The sequence below is a fragment of the Ursus maritimus genome, unplaced genomic scaffold, assembly GCF_017311325.1.
Source record: "Ursus maritimus isolate PB19 unplaced genomic scaffold, ASM1731132v1 scaffold_24, whole genome shotgun sequence".
Classification (NCBI taxonomy): domain Eukaryota; kingdom Metazoa; phylum Chordata; class Mammalia; order Carnivora; family Ursidae; genus Ursus; species Ursus maritimus.
This window is the reverse complement of record NW_024424897.1, coordinates 40,812,711-40,826,475: the sequence shown is the minus strand read 5'-3', so window position 1 is coordinate 40,826,475 and position 13,765 is coordinate 40,812,711. Positions and strand designations below refer to the sequence as shown.

Below are 13,765 nucleotides of genomic sequence, written 5' to 3'. Positions count from 1 at the left end.
GAACAACAAGTTGATGCAGTGACCATAACCCAATCTCAGCAAATTCTGTAGAAATAGCCTCCAATTAGATAAAGCAAAAGTCACAAAATGTTAATCTAGAAGAATGGTTTATGGGTTTATCACTGTTCATTTCTTTCATATTTTCTGAGGTTTAAAATTTTTCAAAAAATAAATGAGGGGGGGCACGATATTCTCAAAGCAGATACACAACACAATTACATACAATGTGAAAAGATCGAGTTGTTTTCCACCAAAAGCCTTGTGGCTCATGACATTAAACTTTTACCAGAAACCTTAGAGTCACTGGCACACAAAAAGCAACCAATGGAGTAAATATTCTTTTTTTTTTTTCCAGATGCACTGTTCCTGGTTTCATTTAGAGTTTTTGTTTTTTATTTGTTTTGCTTTTGTAAGAACACTTCCTCCAGTTTCAATGGGCATTAAGTTGAACAGGTATTACTAGTAAAGCAGCAAAAGAGCAAAGGTTTTGGCTAAGCCTCTAACCAGCTGTGTGACCTTGAACAAATCTCTTAGCTTCCCTGGGTCTCAATTTTCCCATTTAGAAAATGAGGCAGTTACACTAGATGCATTCTAAAGTATCTTCCAACTCTCTAATTCCTTTCAAGATAGAGCTGTAGGCTTGTGAGAATGAAAAAATTAGCCCTCCAAAAAAAAAAAAAAAAGCTAAAATCTTTGTAATGTAGTGAAACAAACAGGATACAAAAATGTAAATAAATACCCAATGCAATCATGATCCCAACTCATTACAAACACACACACATTCCAGATGTAAAATTGGGGGGGGAAAACCATCAAATGCTATCAGCGGCTATCTCTGAGTTGTAGTTTACAACTTTTCTATATTTTTTAGGTTTCCTACAATAAACATATTACTTTGATAATGAGGTGGGAGAAGGGAGTTAAAGCGAAAGGAAAAACACTCCTTTTAAGTGCTAAAGAGAATTTTACATTTGGAAGGCATTCTACAATTTGAATGACTTTTCAAATACCACTAGATCTAACTGGTAAAAAAATCTCTGCAATAATCACATACCTATCAACAGTCAGACAAAAGCTGTTGGGTTATTTACCCTAAATTAGTAAACTTTAAGGAGGTACTGTATTTTTCACTCAAACTGGTAATAATGAGAGTCAACACATACCCAGGGCCAGGCACAGTTCTATGACTTTACATATATATTGATTCATTTAATCCATACAATAACGCCTTTGAAATAGATATATTATTACTATCCCCATTTTATACGCTACAACCATGAGGCACACAGAGGTTAAACAATTAGCCCACAACTAGCAAGCGGGCAGAGTCAAGATTTAAATCCAGTCTATAATCATAGTACTGGCTCTTAACTACTAATCCATACAGTCCCTTTGTACTTAAATTTTGTCCTTCTCCAGTCATTCTTTAACTGCTTTTGTTCTCAAAGTTCTTCTGAACTACTTTCTTTTAAACTGAAAAGAAATAATATGTAAGTGCTGGGATAAAAAGACAGGCCAAACTTTTAATTTGCTAGCTTAAAATTATAATTCATTTCAAAATCATTACTTCAGAGCTATAAGGAGTATAATTTAATCTCCATACATATCGCTAGGTAAATAATACTGTAACATCTGAGGAATTAAACAGCATTAATTGCTAAGATTAATAATGGAATTTATTCGGAAATATTGTTGGAAATATTGTTCTAATACAAGGAAGGCACTTTGACGTTCTTTGTCCTCATGAATCTTCTGGGAAAAGAGCCCCTTAAACTAACTGTTGTACCTTTCTAAAATGTCTAACATATTGAAATGATATTTTAAAGTGTATTGTAATTAATCATTTTGATTTTTAAAAGGATACACATAATGTTTGTTTTGAACACTGGCTTTAAGACCCACCCAGTTAACTTCATAATAACCCCAATTCCTGCAACATACAGAACCTGGGAAAAGGAAAACAGAGAAAGCCAACCAATTAAACATGGTTGAAGTTCTCACCTAATTCTCTCAGGCAATTCAAACACAAACCAAGTATACATGTGTCCCTTTTTCTGCACAGTACCTACATTACTTGCCAATTTTTTTGGCTTCTGGATTACTTCGAATAAAGCTCAAATTTCCCCACATCTGTATTACCAAATGTTAGCCATGTCAAGGTAAATATAGAAATCAGTAGTTTCCTATTTTTAAAAACTGAAATGAGAGAGAAGTAGAGAAGAAAGGGGGAAAAAAGAACTTTTGCACCAGGCTGCCTGTTAACTTAGATGTGCAATGAGATAATCACCCGATAATTGCACCCTTTGGGTACTTCTGTACTGGTAAGATAATAAAGTGAAACAAAGTCACCTGGTTTATTTCAATTTACTTACACAATTTGCAAATCTGCAGCTCTCTGCCATGGTACATTAAGAAAATTAGCATGTAAGAAAAATCACCTGCTTATGTAAATCGGAGGATGGTTTTTATCCATGCAGACAGAAAAAAAATAGCTGCAATCTGGGTCAAACGACTAATTTTATCTATTTGTTCAAATGTCTCTCTTCACCTTTTCTCTGTAGCTCAGAGCAAGAATTTTAGGTCAGGGAATGGATAAACAAAAAGTTTCTGTGTTGTCTACTCCCCTTTAAGGAGTTTGCTGCCTGAAAATACTGAGCCCTACGCTACTGAAATTGAAAACAAGACTGAGAACTTTATCTAGATAACAAAACCACAACACTGAGAGAGGAAAGAAATCAATGGAGGATATCTGATCTAACTGGGAAGGAAAGCAAACATGGCAAGGATCAGGTACCAATTTTACCTTCTGGTACCTTAGGCAAACAGGGCTTCAGAAAAGAAAAGGAAAGAAACTCCAAATAATTCAGGGCAGACAGGATGACTTCTCTACAGAGAACATTATTCCACTTTGTTCTATAAATGCTCCCTATCAAGATCTTCTTGAGTCTGATATAAGTTAGATGAATGTGTTCTTGGTAATTAATGATTGCCTTCCCAGCATCTGTTGCTGGAATTCACCCCTCCCACTTAAAACTGACTCCATCTCCAGGTCCAGGGTGGACCTGATTGCTCCAAAAGTAATTCTATCTCTACTGACACCATTGGCTCAGAAATCAGTATACAACCCAATAAAGGCCAAAGAGACTCTGGTACTGTGCTAGACAATAAGGTAGTCAGTACACTCTGTATGAAAAAAAAAAGAATGTAAAATATCTAATTAATAATTTTTATAGTAATAACATGCTGAAATGACAATATTTTGGCTGTCTGGAGTTAAAAATACATTACTAAAACTAATTTCACCTGTTTCTTTTCACATCTTTTAATGTGGCCACTAGAAAATTTAAAATCACGTATATGGCTTGCATTATGTATCTACTGGACAATGCTGCTGGTTCGCTGAGGGCTTCTGTGAAAATGCTCCCTTCCTATTGTCAAAGAGCTTTAGGAAGTCACACTCCCGCTCTATCTCTGGGCATTGTATGCCTTAAATGGCTACAGCCTTAAAGCTGTGACAGCTCATTTTGTGGGAGGTCAATCTGCAAACTAGTAAATTCCCTACCCAAATTCAGAATTTAAAAGAGATTCCTAAAAAAGAGAGAGATTCCCAAAAACAAAATATTGTAAATCACAACTTGGTAATGTAAGCACTGGCCCCCAAATCATCTTACCTAATTACCCAGACACACACACACAAAGATAAAATATTTAATACTAAGCTTTATTTAAAATTTTAAAAATCACTCCAAATATTTAGGAAAGCAAGAAAATAAATATAAAAAGCTAAAAGGCATAGTATTACCAGAAAAACAGTATCACATTTACATTTAGGAAGGAACTGATTGCCCATTTGCAAACAGGCAGGCTATTCATAACTAAATATGTATAATCCTTACCAACAAGTCAATATAGAAGAAAATAAATGTCTTGGACAAACTGCACATTTAAAATCTGATCCCAAATTTGAAAACTCTATGAAAGTCACCACATTGGAAAAGGGCTACATTTATCTCATTCTTCCTTTAAACAATTTTAGAAGCTATTCAACATCTGTAGTCCTGAAGAAAGGTGTCGTATGGTCACTAACAGACTTGACTTGCCCACAAATAAAGCTACAATGCTTTATAAATATTAATGCAATTTTATAATAGAAACTTAGGAAACACAGGATTTTATAAATGAAGAAACCAAGACCCAGAAAACTTAAATAACTTTATCAAGGTCATAGGGTTGTTGGGAGCAAGGCAGGACCAGAAACTTGTCTCCTAACAAGTTTAGTTGAGTACTCTATTACCCTGTCATTAAAAAATTTCTTCCCAAGGAAATGGCACCCTGAACATGATAAACACTAAGTTCATTGGTTCATTAAACTAGAAATAAAAACTTGGGATTTGAGAGAATTTTATTAATAAAACAGTACTGCTAATACTTAAGACATTCTTTAGAATCAAATACGTATACACACACATACGCATTTATATATCAGAGGAAAAAAAAATCACACACACAATCGTTCTTTCAAATGCCATCAATGATCTACCTGCTAAATTCAATGGCCTTTTCTCCCCCTCATTTTTTTTTGACTTTTTTATCAGCACCACAGATCACTCTCATCTTCCTAACAATCTTCTGCCATGCATATGTTGTCAATCACTATGAACACATTTTCCTATCTGACCGCCCTCTAATAACTTCCACCTACAACTGAGAACATTTCCTAAGGCTCAGACCTCAGCTACCTCCACTCTTCTATTAACATGTCTAAATATATACATACATATCTCTGAACAGTCACGCTCTTAAAAACTTTAAAGATTGCCATTCCCAGTGTTTCAACTTTTTTCATTATCACCCCCTCCAAGGAGCCTTTTTAGACATTTTCTCCCCAAACTCCCCATGAAATTTTAATACCACAGGTATGCTATATATTTATATATGTATATATGTGCTTTATTCATAAAAAGTGTTAGACTGCCCCTCTCCCAGTACCAGTGGTCTCTTCAGCAGAACACTCCAACTTCAGGGTCCAGCTTTTGTTTGTGCCTCCACCGTATCACCTCCCACCCTCTCCACTGCACTTTAATTTCAGTAACTCCGGCCCTACAGTCTCCTGCATAGGAATCCATCCATCTTCCGCATTAGCTCTCGTTCTTAAAACTCAGTTGAGGTATTACCTCTTCTAGAAAGCATTCAAATCTTCCACAGAAATCCCTCCTCTATGTTCCCATAATATCCAGGGAATCTCTCTATTGAATCATACCACTAGTATATATCGACTACTATTGCATTGATGGCAATGAATTATAATTATCCATTTACAAGTCTCTTTCCTCGACTAGATCATAATCTTCTTTAAATCCCTCTCATCCAGCACAGGGCCCAGGAAATAGTCAATAACCAATAAATAAGTATTGTAAGAACAAGTGAAAATACAAACTTAAGTGGTTTTTATTTAAGATTTTATTTATTTATTTGACAGAGAGAGAGCACAAGCAGGGGAAGCGGCAGGCAGAGGGAGAGGGAGAAGCAGATGTGGGCTAGATCCTAGGACCCTGGGATCATGACCTGAGCCAAAGGCAGACACTTAACCAACTGAGCCACCCAGGCACCCCTATCCTTATGTTTTTATTTCAAATTGAGTTTCAACTCCCCATCAAGACTTCCTAAAAGCAGGGATGTATTATTTTGCACACTGTTTACTTAATGATAAGCTCCTTTAGGGCAATATCATGACTTAAACATCTCTCTATGCCAGTACAAGCATAGAACAGACAACAGCAGAAGCTTGACAAAAGTTTGTAAAATCATTTGTAGAACTAAATATCCTCATTAGTGCCTACAGTAGTGCTGGGCCGTAGCAGGCTGACAATAAAAATACACTGACTTGTGAGTTCCAACAACGTCAAAACCTTCTGTCTGATAGTAGATATGATTCAATTAGCCAAACTAATTCAAAACACAGATTCATATGAAGCTAGGTGTAGGTAAAGACTGCCAATCATAATCAATGACAGACATCACTGTACACACTCCCTCTACTCACACCATTGTAATTAACTGTTAAAGTGCAACTCAATAGTTTCCTTAGTTTCCTTTTCATAATGTCAGAGTGCTAGAATTTTTTCTAATGTCTCTTGGCTAGGTACCTTAGAACTACCAACTAAGTCTTTGATGACTTGTCACATGCTTATTGACAGTATTACAACTGTTGCCTCAGGCACTCTCTGTTACCCCCAAGCAACAACTGGATCAAACTGACAAGCTGTATTAGTTAGGAAATCATTGCTGATCTGCATTAGATGACCCAATCAACAAATAATTCACTGGAGTATTATGAATGCAGAGGGAATCATAAACAAAACCCAAATAGAACTTTATAATGAAAGAGCTTCTACCCAATGACTTCTTTCCGTTTGGTTGGATGACAAATGAAAAAGTTTCTTTGGCCTTGACAATTTCCATCAAAGAAATCAGATTAGCATAAAAAAGAAACATACATTACATAAACAGTTGATTCTTGAACTGCTAGGACACCAGCAAATCTAATAAAAATCACCAAGAATAGTCACTCAATTCTACAATACAGAAGTCAGTGAGAACTCTAATACACCAAGTTGTAAAGATAATAAAATATTCCAATACTCTATTAGAGATGACCTTTTATATCATGGAACAACATTTTTATAATTGCTCATGCTTTGAGGGTAAAGCCCCAGAAACCCCAGAACTTAGATTCAAACATATATTCAGTTAATACACTTTGCAAATATTCTTCTTCTAGCAAGCATTTGAAAGGTAACTTTATCTGCCCCCATCTTTTTTTCAGGACATGCACCGATGGTAGTAAGTGATGGCTAAAAAAGTTGAATGTAGGGGCGCCTGAGTGGCTCAGTAGGTAAAGCACCTGCCTTCGGCCCAGATGATGATCCCAGGGTTCTGGAATCGAGCCCCATGTTCGGGCTCCCTGCTCAATGGGAAGCCTGCTTCTCCTTCTCCCTCTGCAGCTCCCCCTGCTTGTGCTCTCTCGCTCCCTCTCTCTCTCATTCTCTCTCTCTAAATAAATAAATAAAATCCTAAAAACAAAAAGTTGCATGTAGTTTTGAGGGATATTGTTGTTTTAGCTTGTTTGAAAAGGCAATTCTTTCTGAAATGTTTTTTCTTAATAAAAAGTATTTATCTTCTTTCTTTCTAAGCTAATAATCAATAATATAACATAAAATTTCTGCCCAAGAATAAAACGAGCTTCCTTTATTGTTTTGTGACTAAAACAAATTCTTTTGTTGTATTGTGACTTTGTTTTATTTTTGGTGTTTGAATATAATTTGGAAAAATCTTGTCAGGAGCCTAAGTACAAAATGACTTCCAATGTTAAAGGCTATACAGTTTGTTATCACCAAGAGAAACCAATTCAATATCATTAGATTGTGTTAGTTTTATTCTCTCTCTTTGACTTCTCTACTTTGTGACCATGAACCTGCAGTTTCTAAAAGTAAGTTCGTTTGTAGTTAAAATTAACAATATAGATTTTCACATTTCTAGTTTCACACAGATGCTTTGTTATGTCTAGAAGAGCAACCGTTTCCTTTTTATGGTGCAGGCTCTGCTTCTTCAAAGCTCTTTTCACAAAGCAGAGCTCCCCCCCCCCCAAGAATCCAGCTGTGGCAGTTAATCCTGGCTGATAGAGAAACTTCTCAATACTACAAATTCTTAACCTGTAAAACACAGTTAACAGAATACACTTCAGTATACTACTCTTTCTGATACAACTAGAGTTAGTTTGATGAGTTTTCCCCAAGTATATTCCAAAAGCATTCCCCATTTTTCCAAATTAAAGTTGACTATTTGGGGAGTAAAAGGACCAAGGAAAACATCAGAAAAAAAATGATGCCTCTATTTTTTAAAGGTGAGTAAGCTAGATGGTATCTGCCATGCATAAGGATTTACACTGAATAATTTTTCATTAAATCACACATATTTCCCCCACCTCACCGGGATCTTCTTTAGCAATTCACTCTTTCATCCAAACACAAGTAAAATGAGTTTCCACTAAAGCTGAACTTTGACAATAAGAATGCCTTCATTCGTTACATTCTGAGAAGAAAAAATTAATTTCCTTCCCACTACGTAAATCCATAATACTTTGTAAAACAGCGCAGATGAACTGACTAGAACACCTGCCAAGTCCATACAAACATGTATTTTACAAATTTAAATGTGTTTGTTTTTAATTGTTAATTAATAGCAGATATACAGCATGTAGAACAACTAAGGGGGCACTTCACGGTATCTGAAGCCATGCCTCCAAAAACAGTCTGCATTGCTGCTGATTTCACCTGATAAATCTGGCCATTACGTGAAGCCACTTCTGCATACGTTAACACAACAGGTTTTTTTCTACCAACAATAACTACAATAAAAGCAGCTAACATTTATTGAATGCTTACTGTATGCTATACAATGTAATCACTGGTTTTCAAGGATTACTTCATTTAATCTTCATACCAATTCTAGGAGAGGTGCTATTATTATCCTCATTTTATAATGAGGAATAGAGAGGTTAAACAATTTATTAAGATGACAGTAAGTATAACTAAGTATCACTACAGTGATGCTTAGGTTTTGAAAGACTGACACAAAAGTAACCCGGCTAAAGGTATTGAAATAATAAAATTCAAAGTTCTCCAACTTTACTTGGAGTACAAAGAGAACAGACCAAATGAATCCCAGGATCTTTGATCTTTCAATTAATCAGATAAATTAAAAACCAAAACACTAATATTCTAAGTAGAAGCTTTTCTCAGACTCATTATCAAGGTGGCACACAATGATTAATCCAATCAATATTTCAGGTTGTCAATGTCAAAACTGCCTGAGTTTAGCAGTCCTCAAACCTCTCTTACATGGTCAACTTCCTCCAACTCTCAAAAATACGCACTTCATGAGTCCCTGAAGCCTCATGCTGTAATACTCTTTGTTCCAAGGTTGTCACATTTTTAAGCACTGCATACTCACTTTTCTCTGGCAAATGTGAACTATGGACAAATAGATATTTATACTGTCCTCACCAAATGACTGAGGTTTCTGTTTGTGGGTTGTTTTGTGTTTTGGTTTTGCATTATGAAAATGTTCATGTGGGCATTTGAAGCCTTGGCATTCAATAAAGAAAGGTCAAATTATATATGATGCTTTGATAACCCATGAACAATATTCTATCATTGGAATGAATGTATCTCAGGCTACCCCATGATCATATTACCAGGTAAACTGGAACCCTTACTTTGAGATAAAACACAGCAGACAGTTGTTAATGAAACCTTAATTGAACTGTCAAAGCACCATCTTTACCAGCAAGCTAATAGGTAATTCACTACTTTTACATAACTGTCCAATACTGGTAAGTTATTCCACTAGTTAAATTCAGGAGAGAGATAAATCAAGGCTGGTCGACTAAATTGTTCAGTGATAAATCTGACTGGTGAAATGCTATACCACTTCTACAAATATCTTTCTGTGTCTACACAAAGGAAAAACAGCATCTCTCAAAATTACGTGCAATGTTTTCAGTCATCAGTAATTTTGCATGCATGTCCAGAAGACACGAGAGCAAATACAGTTTCCTTTTGTGTAGTATGCCAAAAGAAAAATACTTCCAAGATGCATTAAATAAATATAAGAATCTGAATGAAGCTTATGATGCTCAAGTAGTCATATGGTGTTTTAATTGAATGATGTATCACTGGGAAAATATTTTTATGTTCCGTTATAATCATTTTTGAAAATAGTTTCAGGTTCATTAGGTATTCCCTAAATTAAAAAGAAAAATTCTGGTTCAGCTAGTTAATATGTAAAAAACCTCACTAATATCTTTAGCTTGGGTTTCAGAATACTAGTGCAATTCACTCTGGTTTGGTGTTCAAATCCTTAGTTTCAAAAATTTTACTCAGGTCATATAGCAGTTAAATTCCAAATATAATAAGCAATTTAGACAGCAAGTCATCAATATGTAAATATAAAAATAGAAAAGCATTTGCATACTAAAACACACACCTGGAACTCTTCCTTTTTTTCATACTGAATTGTACTTCACCTGTAACAACTGATTAAAAACACTCAATGCAGCTAACCGGAAAAACTTGGTTAAAGAAGAAAGAACAACCTGACCAGGAGATCAAGCAATCAAACAGCAAAGATTCCACAGCACTGTGCTAAGTGCAAGGGAGGAAAAAAATGTAGTCTGGTATATACAGTCCATACCCTCAAGGGGCTTACAAATGTAATGAGACAAGGCAAACACAAAACAACTGGCGTCCAATAGAAGATGGTGTACAGAAGGAGGTACACTTCAAGTACAAGGAATGAACTCTGCCGGTGATGGAAGGGGTCAATCAATGAAAGAATCTAGAACGGATTCAAATCAAAACCATTTGGTTTTTCATATGTAAGTAATTCAGAATAGCCAGTACCAGAATGTTTGCTGTGGGAGATGTTTCAGCATTCCAGTTCCTCACCTTCCTCCCCTTAAAAAGAATCTTTTCCTTTAGCACAGGCTTCAAGTGAAAACTTCTACAAGTCATATCATCATTCGAGAGAAATGTAGAACGGTTTTAGAATATAGTCAAGAACGCTGCAATCCACTTCCCCTTCGGTAGCTCTAGTTCTTAGTGTTGTATGTAAAGCACTAAAATGAAAGAGCATCCAGGTCTAAGAAAATCCAAACAAATTCTCAACTGGTAGATGACAAAATTTAAAGCAAGGCACAACCTTTTTCCTGTCCACATTCCCCAGGCCCCACAGCTTTGAAATCCTCAAGGGTTAGGCAAGGAATGGAAGTTCACAGTGCATCCCCGGGGATAGGATATGGGAGAGACGAAGGCAGAAACAGGTCCCTGAGCAGAGCGACTGAAGAGGCACCATTACCACCAGGAATCCCATACACCTTGGAGGGAGCACTGCAGCAGCAACCTCCTGGGACAGCTAGCTGGGAAAACACTAGACCCGACTAGTTTAAAAAAAAAACAAAAAAACCCCAGATCACTTTGTAGTCTAGATTATAAAATCTGAACTATAAAGATGGCCAGATGTAACGCAAACATGACACTTGTATCAATTACAGCCTGAAAAACAATGACAAAAGGAGACATTTACCAGGCTGCTTCCAAAGAGTTCATTTTCCTGTGGTGATGGGGGCTTTTCTAGACATTAACAAGAATCTATTTTTGAATGCACTGAAAACATCAATTCATTTGTCCACACCAAATTACTTAACCCTTGAGAAAAAAATTCAGTTCTAGTTTTGATAGCAACAGGACCTACAATGATAAATTCATTTTATTATAAACTACTAATCTTACTAAGAAGGGCAAATAGACAAAATGTGGCATTTAAGAAGACTTTTAAAAATACCCTAGCACTAGCAAAAGTGGAACAGTTTCATATGTTTAAAAAAGTATACTACTACAGCAACCAACCAAGGGATAACAGCAACTTAAGAGGCACTAAATGACACTAAATGACACTAAAACATTACACCGAATGTGGGCCACGGCATAGCTAACAGTCTACTGACCTCATTTGTGGTACTCATGTGTGATGCTATATTTAATGCATTCTTATCAAAAAGCTAAAGCTACATACTTCCCAACTGTAGCTTTATGGTTTAAAATAAACCACTCAAGCAACGACTAAACTGGTTCAAGTATGAACCCTATCTTCCTTCTGGGGATCAAGATCACAAATTAAGGAATGAAAAGGCAAAAAGGAGGGCAAAGTAGTTACGCACAGTATGACAAGACTATTCTAAGGAATCAAGTTTGGGCCATTTGTGACATCTGCGGCAATTGGGCAACTGATTCAAACTCAAGCAAACCTAAGACATGACCAAGGTCTGTAGGAATACACATATCATACATCCACCTAATGATCCTACATTCAGTGGCTTGCTCAGGTTCCAAACCAAAAGTTTGGGAGGCAGCAAACACGTGTGTGACTCCTCAGAGGGTGTTCTGCCATCATTTGCCAGGACTCGAAAGCATAAACCCAGGCAGCCAACAGCACACTGGGCCTCTGGGTGAGGGTGGCTTCCTCCAGTTGAGCTGCTCCACTTTGGTCAACATGGAGAAAAGCATGACAGATGACTGGACCAATCACGACCGTGAGAAGAAACCACGAGAAGTTGTGTCCTTCTTTAGATACTCACCAGACAACACCAAAGGCTCCATATCCAATAGGTCTATCCGGCTCAATATCCAGCTGCTGTTGTGGATGATGCGAGTGTTGATGGTGGTGCGCCTTAACTGTAGCAGCTGCGGCAGCCTGTACCTGAGCTGGGGCTGCTGCAGCTGGTCCAGGAGCCTGACCCGGTGCGGGTGATGGGAAATATGGCTGTTGTTGCCCAGGGTTTAACATGGCTGCAGCTGCGGCCGCTGCTGCGGCTGCCGCAGCTGCCGAAGAGGTATGCTGCTGTACGGGGTGTACAGCGGCAGCCGACCCCGGATGAAGATGGTGCTGAGGGTGGTGGTGGTGGTGAAGGTGAGGAGGAGGGAGGTGTGGAAGGTGGTGGTGATGGTGGTGGTGGTGACCTGCTGCTGCTGCAGATGTACCGCCATTGTAAGCCGCCATCATTTTTGCGTTGGCTCTTGCGCCACAAAGAGACATTCAAAAAAATGCCCTTTGATTGGAAAGCAAACTGGGTCAAGCTGTCATTTGGCCATTTAAAAATGAAGAAAAACCACTCACTCCACCTCAAAAAACATGGAGCGTAATTGGCTTTATGTCTTCATCAGTCAATCCAAACAAGTTAGAGGATCTTGGTGTTTAGTTTTGGGGTGAGCGTGTGTGGAAGGGTGTGGATTGCCAAAAAAAAAGAAAAGGAGAAAGAAAAAGAAAAGGAAAAGGAAAAAGGGACCCCTTCCCCCCAGGTTTCCTGCCACAAGTGGGTACTAAAACTCCATCCTTAATTGGGGGGAGGTTCCAACTTTGAATGTGGGAATAAAGGCCAAACCTCCCGACCCCCTGAACTCCACACACGAAAAGGATCAGGTAACACGCCACCCTTGGAATCTTGTAAGAGGGTTGACTCATCTACCCCTTCCATTCCCACATCCTTTTCTAAACACCTACCACCTCCTCAAAAATACAATTAAAAAAAATTCCAACCACCCCAAATTCAAAAGATGGGGGGAAATTTTCGGGGAAACCAGCTTTCCCCCCCTCGAACTCTCAGGCCTTCCTACATCTCCCCCTACTCCTAGTCAGGTTGACCTGATTGGAGGGGGTACTAAACTTTCCAGAACAGGAAAGAGCCAGGGAAGGAGGCAGGAGGGATAGAGAGTGAGCAGAGGAGGCGACAGGGCAGGACGGAGAGGAGAAAGAGAACCGGGGCAAAGTGAAGGTAAGGAGGTGCAGGGAGGAATGAAAGAGAGGTGGGCAGCACTCGGACGCCCAGACAGAGGGAACCGCCCCGGGATGAGGTTAGGGTCCCGGGGCCAAAGAATAGGAGCCCCGGGAGGCGGGCGGGGTGCAGTCGGAAGCGGGCTGACTCCTGCCCCCGCCGCCGGCTGCTTCTGCTGAGGAGGGTTGGGGGGGAGAGCGGGTGGGTCCCCCCGCGCGACGGCCCCCGCAGGGCTCAAGGCTGCTCCGTCTCCCCCCCTCCCCCCCACCCGGCTTCCCGTCCCCGCGGCCGCTTTCTCCTCAGTCGCTGCCGGCCGCTTTCTCCTCAGCCGCCGCCTCCTCAGCCGCCGGTGCCGCCGCGGCCGGACTCACCTCC

The 13,765-nt window shown here is 38.7% G+C and overlaps 1 protein-coding gene across 1 annotated transcript in view; it reads right to left on the bottom strand.

Moving 5' to 3' along the window:
- The window catches only part of NLK (nemo like kinase), a 155,473-nt gene extending 141,936 nt beyond the window's left edge, over positions 1-13,537 (bottom strand). Inside the window, exon 1 of the mRNA XM_040641040.1 lies at positions 12,197-13,537. Within this exon, the coding sequence (XP_040496974.1) occupies positions 12,197-12,654 (458 nt within the window). The 5' untranslated portion in view covers positions 12,655-13,537. The remainder of the gene's footprint in view (positions 1-12,196) is intronic.
- Positions 13,538-13,765: the final 228 nt, after the last annotated feature.